The following is a 23,903-nucleotide window of genomic DNA, read 5'->3' as shown; positions in this document are numbered from 1 at the left end:
CAACACCCAGTGCTCATCCCAAAAGGTGCCCTCCTCAATACTCATCGCCCACCTTCCCCACCCTCCCACCCCCCATCAACCCTGTTTGTTCTCAGTTTTTAAGAGTCTCTTATGCTTTGGCTCTCTCCCACTCTGGCCTCTTTTTTTTTTTTCCTTCCCCTCCCCCATGGGTTTCTGTTAAGTTTCTCAGGATCCACATAAGAGTGAAAACATATGGTATCTGTCTTTCTCTGTATGGCTTATTTCACTTAGCATCACACTCTCCAGTTAGTTCCATCCACGTTGCTACAAAGGGCCATATTTCATTCCAAGAAGCTTTCATAGGCAGATTCTGATCAATCATCTGGGAAGAAATAATAAACGCTTCTTCTGGTTACTGTGAGTCAGTCTACCCTGCGCTGGCCCTACTGAGGACAGATGTGATGGTGTCATCACTGCAAGATCTGCTCACCTCTGTCTGAGACGATAAGAGCAACAAATGGTCCCCCCTTTGCAGCTGGGATTGGTGTGCACAGGGAGCCTTTATTAAGGGTCTTAGGGAATCATTGCTTAGGAACGGCTGGTTCTGCAAGAAGTGTTTAGGGAGATCCCGCTCAAATCTGTTCTCGAAGCAAACAGCCTCAAAAGTAAAAAAGTGCTGTTTGGCACGTGGTTTAGGACTGTGGCATTTTCCTCCTTCTATTATTTAAACACAGACAAGCCCGAGAGACTAAATTTGTGCAAGTATGTGTCCAAATCTGTCCTGCCAAATAAGCTCCTGTTGAACTTCACAAGTGCTCAGTTGGGATGTTCAATTAGATGACTGGCACCAGGCGACGTATATTTTAATTCTGTCTGAAACCTAGAGCACTAGGCTAGAGGAGGACTTGGTAATAAAACACTGACTTACTCGGGTGCCTTCAGCTTCCCCCCTCCCTCCGCTGAGCTCTCCTTTCCTGGCCCCGCACCTGGGCGCTTACTTCTCAGCCAGGCACCTGTGTCTGCCTAGCCTCTGCTGGCTGTAGGGGGTGGTGGTTTGACTCGCTGATGAATTCTCAGCTCCGACCTCCTTCCAGTCTGAGCCCTTGCCCCATTGCCAGCCCCGGCTTGTATATGGATGCTTCTGGACACAAGGATAATGGCTGCAAAGCGCGACAGCGCTGATTAGCTGAAAGGGTCACCACCACCAGGAAAAGAAATCCAGGAAGTGGAGTTCATCCATTCGATGGAAGCCTCCTGGTTCCACATTTGATTTTGCTCTTTGACTCTCCTCATCTGATACTTAGACCTTGCCCTGCTGACAAAGACGGAGGAGGCCCCCACAGGCATGGAGAAATTGGTGGGTGTGGCCCTTCGAGGGGCGTGAATTCACCACTGGCCCGTTTATCTCTCCAAACTTCCCCTGGTGGTTGATCCCTTGCTTGCTTTCTTGCGCCAGAGGGGACCCTTTCGAGGTGCTGAGTTCTCAAAGACTAGATATTCAATTTTATGGTGCAAACTTTTCTCTGTCTCTCTAGACACATATCACAGTTGAATATTTTATATATTTTGGCTCTGAACGGTAGTGACTGATTATCAAAATTCTTCTATCACAATTTATAAATGCCCCGTGTATTTTTCTCTTGTTCTAGTCGCTAAGCATTGGGAATCATGGTTTACTTACTAATCAGAGAACATAATAGTTTCTAACTAGATGAAGGGGGAAAGATGGTTAGTATCTTCTAACAATCACTAGAACTCCGTAGAGAAAGAGGGTATTTCTTTTAAAAACATGTAGATGGACATATATTTGTGAATTTGCTTACATTTACAGCAATTGTAAGCATTCATTCAGAAAAACGCATTTGAGTTCATATATAGCCTAAAAGAACCCAGTGGAGAACACTTACTTCGGTAAACATAGACTAGAACTTGTAAGGTACAGTGTTAATTTTTCTTAAACTTTCATAACCCAGGAATTGGCAAGTTTTGTGGCACATCATTTTAAGGGTGTGGATAACTTGTAATATCTGTGTGTTTACTTTTTTGTATCCTAAAAGGGTGTTAACAATTCTACATTTCCAAGGTTTTTTGAGGTTGACAGTGGCTTCTCCAGAAATTTGGGAACTGTTGAAGAGCACAATGCATTTGGGGACTTTGGTTTCAGTCAGTGAGCATATAAAGGGCCCTGCATCCTGTTCCACTTGTGACTGAGACTGGAGGTGTAGGGGTGTAGACGTACCCTAGCGGGTGTTGGCCGAGCAGCTGGGCAAGAACAGGTCATTTCCCCTGTTTCTCAGGTGGTCCACTCGGACCCAGGTCCCGGATCTCCATGAAGTACACTGATCCCATATTCCAGACTTCAGGGCCTTCCAGGAAACTTCTCAGCTACTCTGTTAGCTCTTAGTAAACGTCGTGGTTAACACAAACTAACCTTAACCTAACCTAGGGATGAGTTCCCTCTTAGCCAAATAGGCAGCGTTGGGTTTTGTGTTGACTATCCTTCACGCCACTGTTTGCTGCTGTAAACATAATAAATTGATCATTTTTTAAAGTTTATTTATTTACTTTTGAGAGAGCGTGTGCATATGCATGAGAGAGAAAGCGGAGGAGGAGCAGAGAGATAGGGAATGAGAGAGAATCCCAAGCAGGCTCCACAAACACAGGGCTTGAATCCATGAACCGTGAGATTATGACCTGAGCCAAAATCAAGAGTCAGATACTCGACTGACTGAGCCATCCAGGCACCCCATAAATTGACCATTTTGATGGCAATTTTGTTTCTCATTGTATGTTTCTTCAGAAAACATTAAGTACTTAATATGTGTTGGTCATACACATATGTTAGTATGCAAACATTACAAGTACGTATTACATGTAGGGTAAAATATACCCAAGCACGGTCTTCCAGCCTTGCTGCTAACTAGTCAGATCACTTAACTAGTCAGATTGCTTAACTAGTCAGATTGCTTAACTAGTCAGATCACTTACCTAGTCAGGTTGCTTAACCTCTCTAGGGGATCTGTAAAGTTAGCAGGGGGAGATCAGAAACATGAACTCTGAGGAACCTTGCGAGACTAATCTTTTGTGATACTATCTACCTCCCCCTTATGAGCCAAATACAGCACCGACCACATCGCTATCTGAGGCTTCCTGTCTGCTTGTTTTTCAGAAATGTGAAAATAAAAACTGGAGAATGGTTCTTTGAGGAACGAGCCAAGAAATTTCCAACTGAAGGTAAATGCCCTTAAGTTTTTTACTAAAGTAAAATGATACTATCATTCCCAGTTTTAAAATATTTGGTGTTAAGATTTGAATACACAAAACTTTACAGGTCCTGGTAGACAGGCCTTTCCTTTCTGACCTCTAGCTCTGTTCGGTTATGCTTTCCCCCACCTGCCGCCTGGCCCACCCTGCTCAGCGCCTTTGACTGCAGACCACCCCTCTCTAGCTCAGTTCTAACTGCGGAAATCTGCCTGCTTTTCCCTGCGTGTGGGAGTGAAGTCTCCCTCCTCCGAAACACGGGCAGCTCTGGGTTGTCCATCTTTTCCAAAATTTGTGGCAAGTGCCTCATGTGGTATTACTATTTGCATACTTCCCTTTCTCTCCATAAGCAGAAACTATGCTTTGAAAATCTAGTCCCTTACAGCACTAAGCACAATACCTTGTTCCTGAGACTTGGTCAAAATGAATAACTGAAGGCCACGGAGAGTGAACAGGATTAGAATTTAGCAGATGTTGATGATTAGGAAGCGAGCACATGTCGTGATTGTGGGAGCGTGAATGCGCATATGGTCTGGGTACCACAAGAATATCTTACAGAGTCTCTGCAAAGCTGATGTAGCGGTGTAATTGGTAGCTGGGGCTGGAAACCAGGGGGAGAACTAATTCTGCCTCGGTAACAGAGGTGCCCACATCAGAGGATGTGAGCCGCATGGACAGGAAAACAACTTTTCAGACAAAGGCGCACGCACGTGTCATCAAAATAAAGCAGAGCTCACATGCTCTGTGAATCACATTCGTCCATGGTGGTAACACACATCCTCTGACGTGTGTGACAGCGGGGGCTGCACACAAGGAGCCCAGGCTGACCTAGAGGGAAAGGGGCGGCTTGAAACCTTTTTTCTGCCGGAAAGAAGCTATGTAGCCACAACCCCAGATGCGTTGTGAGGAAAGGAAGCCATTTGTTTGAGTGTTGACACTCCGCTTTTGTAAAAGGCACGGTCGGCTGAAGTTGACATTCAGTCGGCATTAAATTCTCTGCTGGATCATATTCCTGACTTCCCTTACTCGAGAAAAAACGATGTTTCTGCCAAGTTGATCAGAAATCTGGAAGGAAGCACAGTGCTAACGGGCAGGCTGAAGCAAAAGGGTGAGCGAGTGCGTGTGACCTCACCTGGGACACCACTTCTCAACCCTTTTTCTCACCGCCACCCCCCCCACCCCAGCTTCTCTCCCAAGCAGCCTTGTTAACACTGTTTCCTAAATACTACCCGTCCGTGAAAGTTTCATATCTCAGGTACATATCTGTTTGTGTACTGAGGCCTTCTGGAGCACACTAGGATTTGCTTCTTCCACTAACTCCTTTCTCTGGCCCCTCGGGGCCATCGTCCCCATTTAGGGCATAATCTAGGCGGGCTTGGCAGCGTGAGGTCTAAGTTTTAGGCTTTGTTTTGTGACTTTAAAATACTTTTTTGGGAGGGGGGCACCTGGCTGGCTCAGTCGGTAAACCTGTAGCTCTTGATCTTGGGGTCGTGAGTTCAAGCCCCATGTTGGGGAGTAGACTGTACTTAAAAAAATAATTTTCTTGTTGGGGGGCTGGGGTCTTCTTCAGGTGGTAGATTCTCATTTTTTTTTCACTCAGTTTCTACTTCACAAACGGTAAGACTGTAGGGAGTGAAATTCCTGTAATTTCTCAATAACAAGTCTGGGAAGACCTCTCCTGGCAACTATTTTATGCACTGTTGAAAGTGTTAGTATCATTATTTGAATCAGGGAAATTGATTTGCAGGCCGGAACACAGGTGTGTGCACGCGTGCATGCGTGTGCACATGCGTGTGTGCGCGTGCATGCTCATTATCTTCTCATCGTCTTTTTGGCACTCTCCCAGTGAGTAGAAGTGAATAGAAGCAACCAGCATGGTGGCCACCTGAGCTAAGGACTGAAACTGAACTCCTGGGTCTCTCTTTTATGTCCACTGACTTTCCACCAGCATGAAAATATCAGTAAGATAAGAAAAATCAGACAGTGAAAGGCAGCCTGAGACAAAATCATCCTTTTATTGTTTCTCCCAAGGTGTGAAAGTAACAAACAACAAAAAAATAAAAAACCCCAATTCCTTCCTCCTCTACTCTTGCTTCGTCCAGTGCTGAGGTGTCTCATTTCTTATTGTCCAATTTGGGGCGAGATGCGCTCAGAATGCGTGGAAAGACCCAGAACAGTGCCGTGCTGGGGGAGCACACATAGTTCTGTGAGCTAGACCAGGGGTAGGTGGGGGTTGGCAGGCGGGCGTCGGGAAGGGCAGTGGGGGTGAGGTGATGAAGGCTTGTCTGGACAGGTGGGAACTCTACCTCACTTACATCTGTGCCCCCTGGGAGAGAAGCTGGCACAGTAGTTGAGGAGTTGACTTGAACCCACGCGCGGTATGCTCTGAGGGCCAGTTAGGAAAATGGAAACCACGTGGGGCTTTGAGCAAAGAGAATTTAATTTAGGGAATTGGTGAGACAGGTATTATTGGAGGGAGAAAGGCAAAAAGGGAGCCCTGTGGGAACACAGCGATGGTAACTGCAGGAAGTGAGTACCAGGTGGGCCTCTTCTCAGCAGACGCTCCCAGGAACCTCCCACCTTCCGGTCTCTCTGGCACCCCCTGGTGGGCCCTGATGGGGAGCCCGCGGCAATCCCTGCTCTGTGATGTGTTCCAGACTCAGATTCTGCGTATTATCCAGTGTTTGCTGTAATGGTGTGAACACGGCTCTTCCCAGCCTTCCACATCCTAATCCGAAGCCAGAGAAACGAGATGGTGGTTTAAACCACGAGAGAGTATGAGACAGCTCAGATCTGTGCCTCTTTCTATTTCTGGGTAGGAAATTCCTCCAAAGTGTAGTGGGTTAAACAGTCAGTATTATTTTACATGGTTTCTGTCTCCAGCTGGGGGCTTGCCCGGGGCTGGAGGATCTGCTTTCTCCGGGGCTCACGCACGCACCTGGCGAGCTAGTGCCGCTGTCGCGGGAACCCTGGGTCCCTCCACACCTGGGCCTCCCCACCGGGCTGCTCCAGTGTGTTCACAACAACGTGGTGGCTGGCCTCCCCCAGGCTCGTGGGCCAAGAGAGACAAAGGCAGAATCCTACCCTTTTATATTAAACAAAAAAAAAATTATTATGGTAAAATACCCACGGCATAAAATTTACCATTTTAACCGTTTTTAACCACACAGTTCAGTGGCATTGAGTGCGTTTGCCCTGCTGTCTAGCCGTCACTACCATCCATGCTCAGAAATTTGTCATCTTCCCACGCTCTCCCCTTCCCTCACCTCCACAGAACCCCTGGGAACTTCTATTCTGCTTCCTACTTTCTGTCTCTTTCCATCTCTTTTATGGCCTAGCTTCAGAAAGCTCTCCCTGTCATTGCCGCTCTATCCTGTGGTGACACAGGTCTGCTCGATTCAGGGTGGAAGGGGATGGCACAGGGGGTGTCAGGAGGCAAGGGGCCCTGGAGCCCATCAGGAAGCAGGCTACCATAGCCCGTATTCCTTATCCTCGTCCTTATCCTAATCCTAATCTTAATCCACGCACCTGAGAATCATACCTGACTCCCTCCCCGCATCCGGTCAGTCAGCAAATCCTGACATTTCTGCCTCCCCAGTCCTAGAATCTTCCCTGTTCCTCATTCCCACTTACAGTGTAGTAGCTCCTAGCTGGTCCCCATGACTCCACCTGCTTCCCCCACATTCCCTCCTCCCATTTTGTAAAGAGAGTTTTCTTTTCTCTTTAAAAATGAATTGTTCATCTGATCATAGAAGGGATGCATACTTATCGCAGAATATTTGGGAAATACAGAAGGGTGCACAGAAGGCAATAAAAATCCCACCGCTCAAGAAGCCACTGTTAATTCCACACACACACATGCACACACATACTCTTCCAGTCTTCTTTCTGTGTGATGTTGTGCGTATGTGTGTGCATGTACAGACTTGATAATTTTTTAAACGAATATATGATCAGACTATATGTAGGTTTTACTCTCGCTTTTAGTGCTTGCTTCAGCAGCACATAGACTAAAATGTCGCTTTTAAAATTCAATTTAGCACATTTTCTTATGCTATTAAGACACTTCCTGACCACTGCATAAAATATATCAGATGGATGAATTATCTTTTATGCAACCTGTTCCTTCTTGTCAGTGAGTGTATCAAGGTATTCAAAATTTCATATTACGGATAACTCTGTGGTGAACATCCTGAACTATCTTGGCATCTCTTTATTTCCTCTAGATAGATTCTTAGAAGAAGAATGAGTAATCAAATGTGTGAACACTTAAAAGGCTTTGATATGTTTTGCCCAATTGCCCCCTGGGAAGTGTGTGCTCATTTACACGACCTTGGCAGGGTACGTGAGCTGTCCTATCACACTCTGGCCCCGTTACCTCCTATCTCTTGAAACGTGACTTCAAATTACATTTGTTCTGAGTGTAAAAGTGATATATTTTCATTAAAAAAAAAAAAGAAAAGAAAAGCATACCAAATAATGTTTAAAATACAATGACTTCACCCTGAAATGTTTTGTTAACATTTTGATATACATTCTTTCTATTATTTGGTGAGGAAATGTATGTATGTTTGTGAGTGTATACACACATATACATGTGTGTATATAGTTCTTTTTTTTTTAATGTTTATTTTTGAGAGACAGAGAGACAGAGCACTAGTGGGGGAGGAGCAGAGAGAGAGAGGGAGACAGAATCCGAAGCAGGCTCCAGGCTCTGAGCTGTCAGCACAGAGCCCGATGCGGGGCTCGAACCCATAAACTGTGACATCATGACCTGAGCTGAAGTTGGACACTTAACTGACTGAACCACCCAGGTGCCCCTGTGTGTGTATATAAATATACACATAAACGCACATAACTACACACATACATTTTTAAAAATTTTTTTTCAACTTTTTTTTTTTCTTTTGGGACAGAGAGAGACAGAGCATGAACGGGGGAGGGGCAGAGAGAGAGGGAGACACAGAATCGGAAACAGGCTCCAGGCTCTGAGCCATCAGCCCAGAGCCCGATGCGGGGCTCGAACTCACGGACCGTGAGATCGTGACCTGGCTGAAGTCGGACGCTTAACCGACTGCGCCACCCAGGCGCCCCCACACATACATTTTTAAGAGTACTGAGATCAAACCATAAGAAATTGATGTTTTTAGGTAAAAATGATTAAATAAAGGCAATTTTGTATGAGCCAAGCTAATAGATTTACATAATTGGGATCAAATCATATATATGGTTTTATACTATTTCTTTACATAATAATTCACAAAGAACATTCTTCCATATCCTTAACTGTCATCAGCTATATAATTTCTGATAACTGCATCTCATTCCATCATTGGAATGTGACTTCATTTATTGAACCAAATCGCTATTGCACAGTGAGGGAATCTCCAGTTTTGCTGTTACATTTTTGGAAGTTTATAATATTACTAAAATAATAAAGTGCAGCGGACTTCTTTGTAGATAAATCTTTAGCACATCTCTGAATATTTCTAGAAAGAAAAGGGTAAGGTGAAAGGTGGGGAACATCGCCTCCGGGAAGCGTGTGCCCTCCTCACCAGTAGGAATTATCCTGAAAAGCAAACACAACTTTGTCAGTTTGGCAAAACCACATTGGTAGTCTCAAGTGGTTTCCTGTGGTTTTCATCAAATTTGTCTAATTACTCGCAAAGTTGAGTATTTCCCACCTGTGTGAACTTCTGCAGCTGTCCTTTCTGTATACGTTCAGGCTCTTAGCTCTTTTCTGTCAGCTACGCCCACAGTGTTATGTTTTTTGACATACAGAAGTCTTTTCTTGTGGGTATACAGTCAGATACCAAGAAGGTACCTACAGATGAAAAGTTAGATGTCCGTTTCCTTTTTAGCATCCAGAAACCGTGAGCCAAATTTAATGTCCAATGGAAGTAATTCCAGCAATAATTATGCGCATTGTCACCCAATTTCTTTTTTATGTGCCTCTTTTAATGGTTCTATTAGATATGTGCCATTTATGGTAAATTCTCCCCAAATTTCCTCGAAAGTAGATAAGGTATAAGTAGTAATCCAATGAAGAATAATAGATATTGTAGCAGTTTCTTGTGCTACTTTCCCAACCCGTGTAAAGATTTAAAAGCAAGAAAAGATGAACTCCATTTTTTTTTATTTTGCGGGTAGATGGTACAAAAAATATTTTAAATACTTTGCTTTACTTAAATGTTTTTTCTGATTATAAACTGGCTTTTTTTCCCTGTCCAAGATTTCATAGTTTGATATTTAGCTTTACTCTCTGAAAATAGTTCCTTGTATGCCATAGTTGCGGTTCATCTGGGGTGCCTCAGAATGATCAAAACATACAGACCTTCATGGCGTCTCCAGTGTTTCTGTAGGCAGCTACCCAGCCTTTTGGGTATTGTCACCTCCTGCCCCTCACCGTGGGGCATTTGACAGTCTCTGCATTGAAGGTTTTTACTGTGGCTTCTGGGAACTCTGCGCCAGGATCAGCTCTGATCTGTTTCAAATTCAAATCTCCTGATGCTATGGGACCAGGGGAGACTCAACAGTGTGTATTTAACAAGTCCCCAAATAATCTTTTATGCATTTGACGTTTGAAAGCCCCTGGAAAAGTAGCAAATATAATAAACAATTATGATGGACCTTTTCTAGATCACTAATAACTTAGAAAATGAACTGAAAACCCGATCTTATTTTTTTGGACATCTGCTAAGCTTATAGAGATAGCGCCCTCTTCTGGCTCCTTGCTGTGAATGCGTGTGTTTTTTTTTTTTTTTTAATTAAAAAAATTTTTTTTACAACTATGACATTTTCTTGCTTGATGTTTCAGTTTAAGAGGGGAAAGATGACAATACTAATACTCTTAATACTAATATATTTCAAAGTTTAAGAATAGTTAAATGTTACCTATAAACAATCTGTTGTGACTTTCATTTTGTTGTTAGTAAAGCAAAAATAAAATAATTTAGGAAAGCTGTACCTTAATATAGCCTCTGATGATGGTCTCACTTATATAACTAACCAGGACCATATTATGTTTCACTATCATGAAGGAAAAGAATTTTTATCACCCCCTCCTAGTAGTAACTGTGATTTAATTCTTCATGTGACTTTTTAGAGTTTTATTCTTCTACACGGGCAGCTCAGATATGGCCCATCTGATTGCAGGGCTATGAGAACAGCTGTCAGGACTGGCTGTGTGTGGTTGGAAAACTTGGGCCCGTGGATTAAAAGAAGTAGGTATGAGTAAATAGGGGTGACTCTATTGCAAAACTCTGCCTTTATGGCCTCTTTGTTATTTGGCTCAGGAAAGACCTTTGACCCGTGCAATTCAGCAGGTGGGGTCTGCAAGGATGATTCAGTAAAGCTTCCTAGAGGTTGCAGACCAAGTGCCTAGTTCATATGCTTACGTTCACAAGAGGGTGTCTTTATGAAATCAGATTTACCAGATACATAATTTTGTGTATGCTTTTGTCTTCTTTTAAAGAGGATGTGGTGTCTTACTCTCTGGAATATTTCTTTCTCACTGCTCTCCTTAAGAGGAAAGACGAAACGAACACAAGCCCACAATGGGCAGTGTGTGTCCTAGAAGTGATTTTCCCAGCTGATCGGATTGCTTGTCACGTCCCTGACAGATTTTCAGACCAGTGCTTCTAAATTAGTTAGAATAGAGACTGTCAAGTCAGATTGGATGATTACCGTATGAAGTAACGCCTTGACCTTCAAACCTTTTGTTCTGACCCAGTGTTTCTAGGTAATAGTCTTCTGGAGACAGGTTCTTGAGTTTAGTCATATTTGATTTCATGACGCCTTTGGTTTTGTTCAGAGGAGCAATTCAAAAATGGAAGTGCTTACATTGCCCAAGGTGCTTTGAATACATCAAGTCAACCCAGATTTTTTTTTCTGTATTATATCTCAGATATCTCCCCAGGCCACTAGAGTATTCCTGCTGGTTTCTGGGTGCCAGATTTCCTACCAGGATTATTTTTGTGTCTCTGCCTCTGCCACTGTCCTTTGTGCCCTGTCTACTGCCCCTTGATGATGAGGCCACCCTAGGCAGTTTACATATTTGGTCCCGAATTGTCATGACTACCTCCCTATCTCCTTTTGGGTTTTGATCCATTGCTTTTAACATGAAGGGGAAACCATGATTAAATGGGCTAGTTATTAGGCTAGCAGTACTTTATTTTGCTCAATACTCCCCGCTCCACGGGGGGTCAGCAAACTATAGCACGTAGATCAAATGTAGCCCACCATCTGTTTATGTAAAGTTTTATTGGAACACAGCCATGCTCACTCCTTTCTGTCTGTGGCCAGCTTTGCGATACAATGGTTGAGGTTACAACAGGGATCCTATGGCTGGCAAAGCCTATACTTTTTTAACCTGACCCTTTGCAGAAAGTTTGCTGCCCTCCGCTCTACATGATAGGCTGATGATGCTACCGCATTTTGGTGACCATCATTATTTTCCTGTTTATGAACAGAATGGGAAACCAAAATGAGAGGTGCCTGGGTGGCCCAGTTGATCGAGCATCCGATTTCGGCTCAGGTCACTATCTCACAGTTCATGGGTTTGAGCCTTGCATCGGGCTTTGAGCTGACCGTGTGGACAGTGAGGAGCCCACTTTGGATTCTGTGCCTCCCTCTCTCTCTGCCCTTCCCCCTTTTTCTCTCTCTGTCTCAAAAATAAATATTAAAAAAAGAAACCAAGGTGATATCACTGAACTGAATAGGATTTCTGAATTAAGAATTCATGTGTTCATATGTTTAGACCAAATTATCGATCAGAGTAGTTTGTAGGGAGCACCCTGACAATTGGACATTGAGCTATCTCCTTATATGAATACATCTTTGGAAAGACCAGACACATACATACTTAACTAAGGAAATCATTTTCTATTTAAGAACTCCATGCTCATTGTTTTATTGCAGCAGTAAAATAGACATAAAATTTACCACTGTCACCATTTTTAAGTGCAGAATTCAGCATTAAGCACGTTCACAGTTTTGTGCAACCAACACTACCATCTGACTCCAGGGCTTTTTCATGTTGCAAAACCCAAACTCTCTTTCCCGTTAAACACAAACCGTCCATTCCGCCCTCCCAACCAGCTCCCCGTGACCACCATTCTGCCTTCTGGTTCTATGAATTGACGACGCTAGTTGCCTCATGTAAATGGAATCAGTATATTTGTCCTTTTGTGTCTTTCTTACTTACCATGACGTCTTCAAGGTCCATCCATGTTGTAGCATGTGTCAGACTTTTACTCCTTTTTAAGACCAAACAAAATTCCGTTGGTTATATATACTGCATTTTGTCTACCATTCATCCCAGTGGGTGTTTGGCTTGCTTCTACATTTTGGCGATTGGGGACAGTGCTTGCTATGAACATGGGTGCGCAAATACCTGTTCAAGTTCCTGTTTTCCCTTCTTTTGTGTTTATACCCAGATGTGGTATTACTGGATCAAACAGTAATTCTATGTTTCAGTTTTTGAGGGACCACCATACTATTTTCCACAGCAGCTGCACCATTTTATGTTCCCACTAGCAGTGCACAAAGGTTCCGGTTTCTCCATATCCTTCTTGTGATTTTCTTTCTTTCTCTCTTTCCTTCATAATAGCCATTCTGACGGGCATGAGGTGGTATTCCATTGTGTATTTCTTTAAGTCATTCCCTCAGTACGTATTAGGTATCTTATAGCCTGACATTTATTCCATTCTGCGTATGGATTTTTTGGATAGTTGATAGATGTATATATCGCAAAAAAAATGTATCACAATAAGGTTTGATAACACATCTTTTCATCTCCCACAATTACTATTTGCCATTGTTGTTATGGTGAGAACATTAACACTGCTCTCACAGCAACTTTGAAGTCACAACACAGTCCTATTCACTGTAGTCGCCATGGTGACTATATACTAGATTCCCAGAACTTACCTTATAACTGAAAGTTTGTACCCTTTAACCAATATCTCCCCATTTACCCTGCCCCCCGCCCCTGATGACCACCATTCTACTCTCTGTCCTGAGTTTCATGTTTTTAGATTCCACATATAAGTGACATCATATAGTATTGATCTTTTTCTGTCAGACTTTTTCACTTAGCATAATGCCTTCAAGGTCTATCCATGTTGTTACAAATGGCAGGATTTCTTCCTTTTTTTTAGAAAAAATATTTATTTATTTTGAGAGAGGGGGAGCATGTGAGCAGGGAAGAGGGAAGAGGGAGAGGGAAAGTCCCAAGCAGGCTCTGTGCCATCAGCATCGAGCCAGATGTGGGGCTTGAACCATGAACCATGAGACCACGACCTGAGCCAATATCAAGAGTTGGTTGCTTAACCGACTGAGCCACCCACGTGCCCCAGGATTTCTTCCTTCTTATGGTTGAAAATATTCTGTTTTAATATATCCCACATTTTCTTTTAACTGTTCATCAGTTGAAGGACACTTAAGTTGTTTCTATGTCTTGGCTGTTGTGAACAATGTTGCAGTGAACGTGGGAGTGTAAATATCTGTTCAGTAGTGATTTCATATCCTTTGGATATATACCCAGTGTGGGATTGCTAGGTCATATCGTAGTTCTGTTTTTAATTTTTCTGAGACCCTTCTGCGCTATTTTCCACAGTGGCTGCATTGTTGTGTTTTGATTTGCATTTCCCTAATGATGAGTGATGTTGAACATCTTTTCATTTTCATGTACTCACTGGCCATTTGTATATTTTCTTGATTATTGAAGTCCTGTGCCCATTTTAAAAATTGGATCATTTTGTTTCTTTTTAAAAAAATAATTATTTATTTTGACAGTGCACATATGCAAGGGAGGGGCAGAGAGAGAGGGGAGGGAGGGAAGGAGGGACGGGGAGAGAGAGAGAGAGAGAGAGACACAGAGAGAGAGATGGAATCCCAAGTAGGCTCTATGCTATCAGCATAGAGCCCGACTCGGGGCTTGATCCCAAGAACCGTGAGATCATGACCTGAGCTGAGATCAAGAGCCCGCTTAACCGACTAAGCCACCCAAGTGCCCCTGTTTGTTTCCTGAAAAGGAAGAAGAAAGTTAGAAGACTCATGCTTCCCAATTTCAAAACTTACTACAAAGCTGCAGTGATCCAAACAATGTGACACTGGCATAAGGACAAGCAGAGAACAGTGGAATAGACTAGCCTAGAAAACCCAGAGAAAAACTCTTGCATACGTGGTCAAATGACTTTCAACAATGCCGATATCGTTCAAGGCGGAAGGGTCAGGCTTTAATAAATGGTGCTGGGAAAACTGGATACTCACATGTAAAAGAACAAAGTTGGATCCCTACCTAACACAGTACAAATGGACAGCAGACCTAAAACTATAAAGGTCGTGAAAGAAAAATATAGGGGCTTCTGGGTGGCTCAGTTGGCTAAGCATCCGACTTCAGCTCAGGTCACAATCTCACGGTTCATGAGTTCGAGCCCCGCGTCTGGCTCTGTGCTGACAGCTTAGAGCCTGGAGCTTGCTTCAGATTCTGTCTCCCTCTCTCTCTGCCCCTCCCCCCCTCATGCTCTGTCTCTCTCTCTCCAAAATAAATAAACATTTAAAAAAAGAAGAAGAAAAAATATAGAGGGAAAGATGCCATTGGCTTTGACAATGATTTTTTTAGATGGCCCAGGCAACAGGAAAAAGAAAGGACTAATGGGACTACATCCTGATGAAAAACTTGTGCATCAAAGGACACCGTAAAGAGAGTAAGAAGGCAACCCACAGAATGGGAGAAAGTATTTGCAAAATCACATATCTGATAAAGGGTTAATATCCAAATTCTTTAGAATAGAGAACTCCTGAAACCTACATTCCACTTTTAGAGAAAATCAAGAGACCCAGGAAGGCAGTCCATGCTCTAGTCGCCACGTCCTCAAACCTAGGCCAGTTACTACCAACCTGAAGTATATCTTTGGGGAAGAGTTACTGCCCAGCGCTTGGTGATTATTGTTAACATGAAAGCCATCCAGGATTTCTGCCGATAGACTATAGGGAGCTTAAGTAAGGAGCAAAAATTATTTTCCTCTCTTGCAACTAAGCAGAAGAGTAATGTCTAGTGGCAGAAGGATACTGGATGAGGGATATTTTCTGCCAACAGGGTCATAAATCTACTGTTATTAATTTTTGTTCCCCTGGAGGCATTAGTTGCTGATTCATGGTTGTACACTTCATCTTCTTTCGTATTGGGCTAGTGGCTTGGCCCCAGTGCTATTTAAACTCAAAGCTTCTCTAAGGACTAAAATATATTTAAAAATTTTTCTGGAATCCACCTCCAAAATCATTTATGACAGGATATCGTGATTCTTTATATGCTGAGGGGTTTATAGGTCAAGTTTTTTGAGACATTTTCCATTTTGCATATGTGAGCCAAAAATTGGTTTAAAACTTTATTGTTCTAGGCACTTTCTTTCCTACTAAAGAAAAAAAGTCCTAAAACACGCTGTGATTGTCCAATACCCCCTCCAACCTTTGGTCTTATTCACCTTTTCTAAAATTTAGAGGATATTCAAGCTCCAGTGTGGACCGACCGTCAGGCCTGTCACATACAGTTGTACAGGTTTGAACGCCATACTAGGGAGCCACCACTAAAGGGGTACAGTTCACGACATCCAAAAATTGTGTGCTTATTGTGATGACTTTTCTGGAAGAATCCGCACGATGCGTTGTTCTAACAAAATCCGTATATTATGACCAATTCCTAAGGGTGGACAAAAGTGTCTTGAGGAAGGGGCACATTTGCATTGTTCCCAGGAAGGCTCCACATGGGATAGCCCCGCCTGCCTTATGCTTTGCGTCATACCTGGAAGTCAGGCTGTGGGTTCCTACATAGGGCGCTGCTCCCCTCCGTGGGCACCAACAGAGAGGTGGTTGTGGGCCAGGCCATCCTTCCGCTTGACGGTCTGTTAGCTCCACAGCTGGATCCCGCACGGCTGTCTGGGTGTGTTTAACTGTTCTAACAAAGGGCTGCTGTGGGGCCTTACAGTGTAGCAGGAGAAGTTAGGGGTGATGCCTTGCAAGAAGAATAACCCACACAGATCCCGCAGTTGAGGACGGGAGGCCGCTCGGCCACCACGACAGCGTGAGTTGCCGGGCTGGCTGAATTGCACTGGGACATTACAGAGAGTCTGCTCCGCGCCCTCTTTGCTGTGAACATGTCACCCAAGCGGGAAGAGTGTTGGGGTAGCGGGGCATGGCACCTGCCGCAGGGCCTGGGGTCCAGGGTGCTGGTAGGCTGGCGGTTAGTGTGCTTGACCGGCATGACGATGGAGCCCAGCCAGGAGGGACATCCGTTCTATGGGAGTTTCTGTGAGCACGTGAAATAGGGTGCCGTACCTGTATTTATTTTTTCTTTTTTAAAGTTTATATTGAGAGAGAGTGTGTATGTGGGGGGGGGGGTGCGCACGCACAAGTGGAAGAGGGCACAGAGAAAGGAAGAGAGAGAGAATCCGAAGCAGCTGTCAGTGCAGCACAGAGCCCCACGTGGGGCTCGAATTCATGAATCGTGAGATCACGACCTGCGAGGTGAAGGGTCAGACGCTCAACCAACTGAGCCACCCAGGCGCCCCTTGCATCAAGAAGTGGCACAGAGATGGAAGGTGATTTGTCGTAGGCACGCTTGTGCCAGCTGCAGACCTGGATTTTGCTCCAGAAACCACGGCCGTGTTCTGTGGCTTGAATGGACCCTTCCAGCACCATATGCTCTTACTTGTGAGCAGGGCTGCGTCCTCCTTATCCTTGTCCCCGTAAAAGTGCCCCTGTGGATTCTACACGACGAGTGTGAATGAGCGGATGAGTTACACGTAAGCTGAGTTGTGAAAACACGATGACCGTCTTTTCACGTGTATTTGGTCACATGGCTCAAACGAGGAGGTAACGCTTCTCGGTAAAACAGTGCTGGTTGCCGTTGGATTTATAGCCACCCCACCCCACCCCCGCATGACAAACCCTTTGCTGATGCCGGTGACACCAAGATGCATAAGATGGGACCCGTGTCCTCAAAGAGTTCACCGTCCAGTCGGGGAGACCGACACAGAGGTGCACCATCACAGCGCAGGCGGCAATGTTAATGAAGTGTGCAGGGCAAGCATGAAGAGGCCAGCCGGGTGAGGACAGGCACCGGATCCCGGGGAATAATCCCCTGGCAGGGGCAGAGAGCCACGTGAGCCAGGAACACGGGAGAAGCACAGTCTCGTGAGGCGTCAGCATCTGGGAAATCCACCTTCACCAGGACCCACGAAGGGCACAGGTGATCCATACGGCAGAAGGTGATCCTGGGACGCAGGAGGGACTGAATCACAAAGGACCTCTGAACTAGAACAAAGCTTGAATGTGTTGCTGGCTCACTGTTCTGGGGGCTGGGAGTCCAAAGTCAAGGTGTCACATTGTCGTCTTCTCTGTGTGCATGTCTCTCTCTGTGACTAAATTTTTCTTTTTTAAAAATAAAGTTTGTTTATTTATTTTGAGAGAGAGAGAAAGTGAGGGACAGCATGGTGGGGGGGTGGGGGCAGAGAGCAAGGGAGAGAGAGAATCCCAAGCAGGCTCCATGCCGTCAATGCAGAGCCTGATGCGGGGCTTGAATTCACCAACCGTGAGATCATGACCTGAGGTGAAATCAAGAGTCGGACTGAGCCCCCCAGGAGCCCCCCATTTTCCCCTTGTTTATAAGGACACCAGTCATGTTGGATTAGGCCCATCTTAATGACCTCACCTTAGCTTGATCTGCAAAGACTCTATCTCCAAATAAGGTTACAGTGGCAGGTACTAGGGGTTAGATTCAGCATGTCTTTTCAGGGGGTACACCTCAGCCCAGAGCAGCCTTGGATGCGGTGGGGGAAGTTCATTGGCTGTCGGATCCACACGGGGCGCTGCACGCAAAGGACAGCACCTCCCCCTCTGGAGGGTGTGTTGGAGGGGGAGGGGCAGGGCTAGGACCCAAGGGGGAGCCGAGGGGAGCATGGAGGGTGCTGTTGGCATGCACACTGCCAGGCCCGTGCCTCCCCTCAGGGCCCTCACACCCAAGGCCGGATGTCCCAACCCACGTGCATCAGCTTTGTTTCTTGACTTAAGCAGGGTAAGATACACAGGACAAATAGAAAGCATTTCTAAAATAAGAAATCTCACCCGGCCCCTGGGGGGCTCAGTGGGTTAAGCGTCTGACTCTTGATTTCAGCTCAGATCAGGGATCTCATGGTTTGTGGGATGGAGCCTTGCATCAGGCTCTACATTGACAGTGTGGAGCCTTCTTGGGATTCACTCTCTCTCTCTCTCTCTCTCTCTCTCTCTCTGCCCCTCCCCCACTTGCACTCTCTCTTGCTCTCTCTCTCTCTCTCAAAATAAACAAACACTTAAAAGTAAATAAAATGAAGAAATCCCCGAGTTTTCAGGGAGTTGGCCATTGGTTTATTAGTGGTTGTTTTTCCCCTTGCTTTTTATTAGGAACATTTTCACACCTGAGAAAAGCAGGGAGAATGGTACCCCCCGCCCCCACAACACAGGTAGCAGTCACTGGTCTGCTCTGCCCTAACTTGTGTATGTCCCACTTCGGAGACAAGTCATGGTGCACAAAGCAGCTTTGTCACTTGTAGACTGTGTCTTTGGGCCTGTTACCGAATGTCCCTGAGCCTCGGTTTTCGTTGATTAAATTGGAATGCCACCTGGTGACAAGCCACGCATGCCCGAAGAGCGTCCTCAGGGCACAGGGTGCGCAGTCAGCTGCTAATGAACGTCAGCCGGGCCTTTGGGAAGGTGCCCCGGAAGCCTAGGCTCCCGTCCGGCCCGCTGCTGTGCCTCAGCAGAGCCCGCGGCCTAACCAGGTGGCCGGAGCGTCACCGCTGGTGGACGTGGCCTCCCATCCCGAGAGGGCATTCTTTCTTCAGCGTTTCCTGGCCGTGGGTCGTCGAAGTTTTAAAAAATGTTAACAGGGGCTCCTGGGTGGCTCTGTCAGTTACGCGGCTGACTCTTAATTTCGGCTCAGGTCATGATCTCACAGTTTGTGGGATGGAGCCCTGCGTCGGGCTCTGCACTGACTGTAAGGAGCCTGCTTAGGATTCTCTCTCTCTCTCTCTCTCTCTCTCTGTCTCTCCCCCCCCCCCCCGACTCGCAGACTCAAGGTTCCTCTCTCAAAAGAAATCAATTCTCTCTCTTAAACATAAAGAAATAGGGGTGTCTGGGTGGCTCAGTCTGCTAAGTGTCTGACTTTGGCTCAGGTCATGATCTCACATTCAAGGGTTCAAGCCCTGCCTCAGGCTTTTTGCTGCTGCTTGCTTCAGATTCTGTGTCTCCTTCTCTCTCTGCCCCTCCTCCGCTCACACTCTTTCTCACTCTCTCAAAAATAAATAAATGTAAAAGTAAATAAATAAGTAAATATTAACAAACAGTAGATAGTGCTTCTTAAGGAAGCCCCTGGTAAGAAACAACTGAGGGATGGGAGAGGAAAATAAAATGTACATATACAGTGAACAGGACACAGCCCCAGGGCAGCGCTTCCCAAACTCCAGTCAATGGACTTCGGGATGGGCCTAGGGCTCTGCATTGCCGACAAGCTTCCGGCTGTGATGCAGCGGGCCGCACTGCCCACACTTGGGGTACCTAGGATATGGGGTGCAGCAGGTCTCAAGGGCCAAGCCTGTCCCTCTGTCTGTGTCTGTATGTCCTGTGAGTGAAGAATGAGTGTTACATTTTTGAATGGCCAGAAGAATGTTTGTATCACATTAAAAAAAAAAAAACATGAAATTCAAATTTCAGTGTCCATCATATTTTATCACAGCCCACTCTTTCGTAGTGTGTCTGGCTGCTGTCACAGGGGCAGAGGACAGAGCCTGCGCGGAACCTGGAATACTTATTTGGTCCTTACAGAAAGGGTTTGCTGAGCCCATGGCGTGGCCGGCCAGGCCCGATGAGGCCAGCAGGGGGCAGCAGAGAGCCGTTTGTGGCCAGGCCTTCCCTGGGACCTGGGGAGGGGTATTTGGAAATGCGGTGTAGGGGGACTAAACTGAAGCTAAGGGTGGAGCTCAGGGCACTGGGAGATGAAGGGGGAGTAAGTAGACAACGTCTGGGGAAGCAGGGCTGAAAGAAGGAATAAGAAGAGATGCTGCTGGGGCTGGCGGGAGAGGTGGGCCCAGAGCAGGTGTGGAGGCCCAGGGATGCTGCGTGGGGCTCGGACGTTGGGCGACGGCAATACGGAGTCACTGCAGCGCTTTAGGCGGTGGAAGGACAGCACCGTTTGGGGGGCGGGGAGACTGTAACTCTGGTGCCATGGGGACGCTGTCACAACAATCTGGAGACAAGATGTTGAGGGTCTGCTGAGGGCGGGCAGCCGGGAAAGGAGCCAGCAGCCAGAGTGAGCGAACCAGCCAACCCACAAGAAGGCTCAGAACTCACTCTCTCTTGGGTTCTGCGTCTTTACCAGGCAGGACACCGCGGGTAAACAGCGTCACTACCTTTTCTCTTTCTTTGCCTTGTTTCTTTCTCTCTGCTTTCATGACAACCGACCGTGTTGCAGTTGGGGTGGTTCTCTTTTCCTTCCGGCCTAGCTCTTTTCTTTCCAGTGGCTCCTGCAGATGTGGGATTTCATCCATTACTCGCGCAGCTCTCAGCCTTTGGGGGCTGCCTTTCTGTTCTGCCTTGGAGACGCGTTTCTTTATTATTATTTTTTTAATATTTATTTTTGGGAGAGCATAAGAGGGGGAGGGGCAGAGCGAGGGGACAGACAATCCAAAGCGGTGACAGCAGACAGCCCAACGTGGGGCTCGAACTCACAAACTGCGAGATCATGACCTGAGCTGAAGTTGTAAGCTCAACCGACTGAGCCACCCGGATACCCCCAGAAGCGTTTCTTAACGGGGGATGGGGAGGGCTCACAGACTCCTTTTAGAATCTGGTGAACACCGTCATGAACCTCCCCCCAAATGTACACAAACAGGGAGACCCAAAGTCTGACCTATGATGTCAGGGCTCATGCACTCCCTGAGGCCAGCCCCCGTTAAGGGCCCCTGCCCTGGGGGCTGCACGGCTTAGGGTCAGCTGGGCGCCAGCTGCCTCCTGGCTTTAAGGTTTGGGGCTCGACATCAGAGACGCTTGCCTTCCCCCTCCCAAGCTCCTCCCTGCCTTCTCCATGTCTTACGGAGATGATATGGGTACGTAAGCCTTTCTTTGGAATGGATTAAAGCTTTCAAACACACAACACAGGAGCTAGACAGACCTCCTAGGATGCCAGGTCCGGTGGTTCTCAGCTGTGTGTTGAGCAGCGTGAAGCCCAATGGGGAACATCCCTGAGCAAGAGAATCTGCTAGAAGGCTTCCCAGCTGGGCAGACTAACCTCTTCCTATGCATTGGGCCAGGAAACATTGTGTTCACAGAACTATGAACATGTAGAGTTCTATTTTTGGGGACGTAATACATCATAAAATCCCCTTTATTTGAAACAAAAAGAGTACTATATCAGATGCAGTCTTATTTAGGAAATTATTAGCCTCCATAACTAGAAATAAGCAGATTACATTTTTTAACAGATTAATTTAATCTCCATAACAAGGAATGTTTAGAGGAATATAGTCATTCAATTATGAAATGTTTCCAACGGACAAATGGAAGCTTGGAAGCTTAGGACTACTTTTCAAATTTTCCAGATTTAGAAAATCTAACCCAACGTCAACTTTTAATAAAAGCAGCCTTTCCTAGCAATTGTGGTCTCTTAGCGTGGGTGTATGTGCATGTTTTTAACAACAGCTTTAGCAGAATGTAGTTTATAGAACATACACTTCATTTAAGTCCATAATTTTTTTTAGTCAATTTATTGATGTGACCATCACCACAATAGAACTTTAGAGCCTTTCTTTTTTTGTTGTTTTTAAGTTTATTTATTTATTTTTGAGGGAGAGAGAGAGAGAGAGGGAGAGAAAGAGAGTGAGTACAAGCAGGAGAGGGGCAGACAGAGAGAGGGAGACATAGAACCCGAAGCAGGCTCCAGGCTCTGAGCTGTCAGCGCAGAGTCTGACGCGGGGCTCAAACCCACGAACGGTGAGATCATGACCTGAGCTGAAGTTGGACGCTTAACTGACTGTGCCACCCAGGCGCCCCCTAGGGCCTTTCTGTCACCCCCAAGATGGTTTTTTACTTTTTAGTTGCAAGAAGTGGTATTAGAAAAATAAGAATTCTAATCGATTACTTTCTGTGTTTGCCTCCCCAAGGTTGTCTTCTTACTAATGAGTGACCTTTCCTGGTATCTCTTCCAGGCAAACACGACAGAGCTGGAGCAAAGCTCTTGCAATCTTATCAGGAACTGAGGTGAGCGCCATACCAGGCCAGACCGTCCTGGCCCCTCCAGGCCTGGAGCACCAAGGACTCGCTGAAAGAACTTCTAGATCTCTTGACTTTCAGACCTGGCTGCTTTGGAATGTGACTTTTTTTTTTTTAAATGATAAAGTGCCTGGAAAAGATTTAAACAGAGATATTTCCAGATTCTTATGAAAAGCCTTCTTAGCAGCTCGCAGAGCATTTTCTCACGACAGGTTTTATTGCTTACATTCTTCTGAAATGTTGTAAGGAAACGAAATATTATTTTTGATGGCATCTTAAATGAAATTCTAAACCGAGCGTTTGTTTTACGAATCACTCCTGTCTCCAACATCATGCCCAGTGCCTGACGCCTCAGACATCTGCGTAATCCAATGGAAATGAAGTGGAGACTCTGCGAGATGCTAACTTCTTGATGCACATCCTAAACACCCAGCGTTCTTGAAGCTGGCAACAATTCACACACCTGATTGCAGCGAATTTATTGAAGTGTTGCTGAAAGCTCCCCACCAGCAGCTTTTTTTAAATTTTTTTTTGGCCCATAATGAGATTTTCCAATCTTGGGACCTCTTCATTTCTTTTACTCCCCCATCACAAACTTCTGATTCCTCTCATGCTCGATTTAATGATTTATGACATCCACGGAATTTTTGGCACTTCTGCTGGTGCGGTTTGGGCCGAGAGAACGCGCACGTCCGTATCAGACACGTGCGTGGAGTCTGGGTCCCAGAGCGGCCGGGCTCCTTTAGGCGACACGGGTGGGGCGCGAGGCCGGGACACCGGCAGCGTGGTGCTCCTTGGCCACGTTCCGATACCGGGAAGTAATGCCCTGTCGGGAGGAGCAGATCCAGGCAGGGCTGCAGGGTGCTCTTCTAAAATGCGAGGAAGGAAAGGAAAAAAAAAAATCAGAGAACATGAACTGTAGGGTGATGGCGAGTCTTGTATTTGTAAGTCTAATAGTTGGATCATCCATGACCTGTTTCTTATTCCTGTGTTTTTCCTTGGCAGCAACATTTCCGTGGTTCCTCCTACCCCACCTCCTCTGAGTGAAAGCACCAGCAGCTCCCACAGGGTAATGTGTCTGTGCCTCCCTGGGGAAGGGGACGTGGGAGAGAAATGGAGGAAGAAAGGGGGTCTGAGAGGTTGGACCAAGACCCCCAGAGCAAAGGGATCCAATTGTGGCTGAAGCTGGCCGTGGAGGGAGGCAGAGAATAGAGGCCAGAGGGCTGGGCCTGCCCGGTGTCTGTGTGTCCGCTATGCTTTGGGGGCCATGGGATCATCTGCATAACAGTGACTCACCTGCCTGCACCCCACAACCTCACGTATACCCCATATCCCCGCCTATACCTCATGTCCTCACCTGCACCTGTGCCCCACATCCT

At 45.9% G+C, this 23,903-nt stretch overlaps 1 protein-coding gene across 9 annotated transcripts in view; it reads left to right on the top strand.

The window, feature by feature from the left end:
* The window catches only part of SYTL3 (synaptotagmin like 3), a 93,459-nt gene that overhangs the window by 29,354 nt on the left and 40,202 nt on the right, over positions 1–23,903 (top strand). For all 9 annotated transcript variants that reach the window (XM_053222026.1, XM_053222025.1, XM_053222023.1 and 6 more), the window contains 3 exons: positions 3,131–3,195; positions 22,461–22,512; positions 23,530–23,593. In XM_053222026.1, the coding sequence (XP_053078001.1) occupies positions 3,131–3,195; positions 22,461–22,512; positions 23,530–23,593 (181 nt within the window). The remainder of the gene's footprint in view (positions 1–3,130; positions 3,196–22,460; positions 22,513–23,529; positions 23,594–23,903) is intronic.

This window comes from Acinonyx jubatus, chromosome B2, assembly GCF_027475565.1.
Source record: "Acinonyx jubatus isolate Ajub_Pintada_27869175 chromosome B2, VMU_Ajub_asm_v1.0, whole genome shotgun sequence".
NCBI lineage: Eukaryota > Metazoa > Chordata > Mammalia > Carnivora > Felidae > Acinonyx > Acinonyx jubatus.
This window is presented reverse-complemented; position numbering and strand designations above follow the sequence as displayed.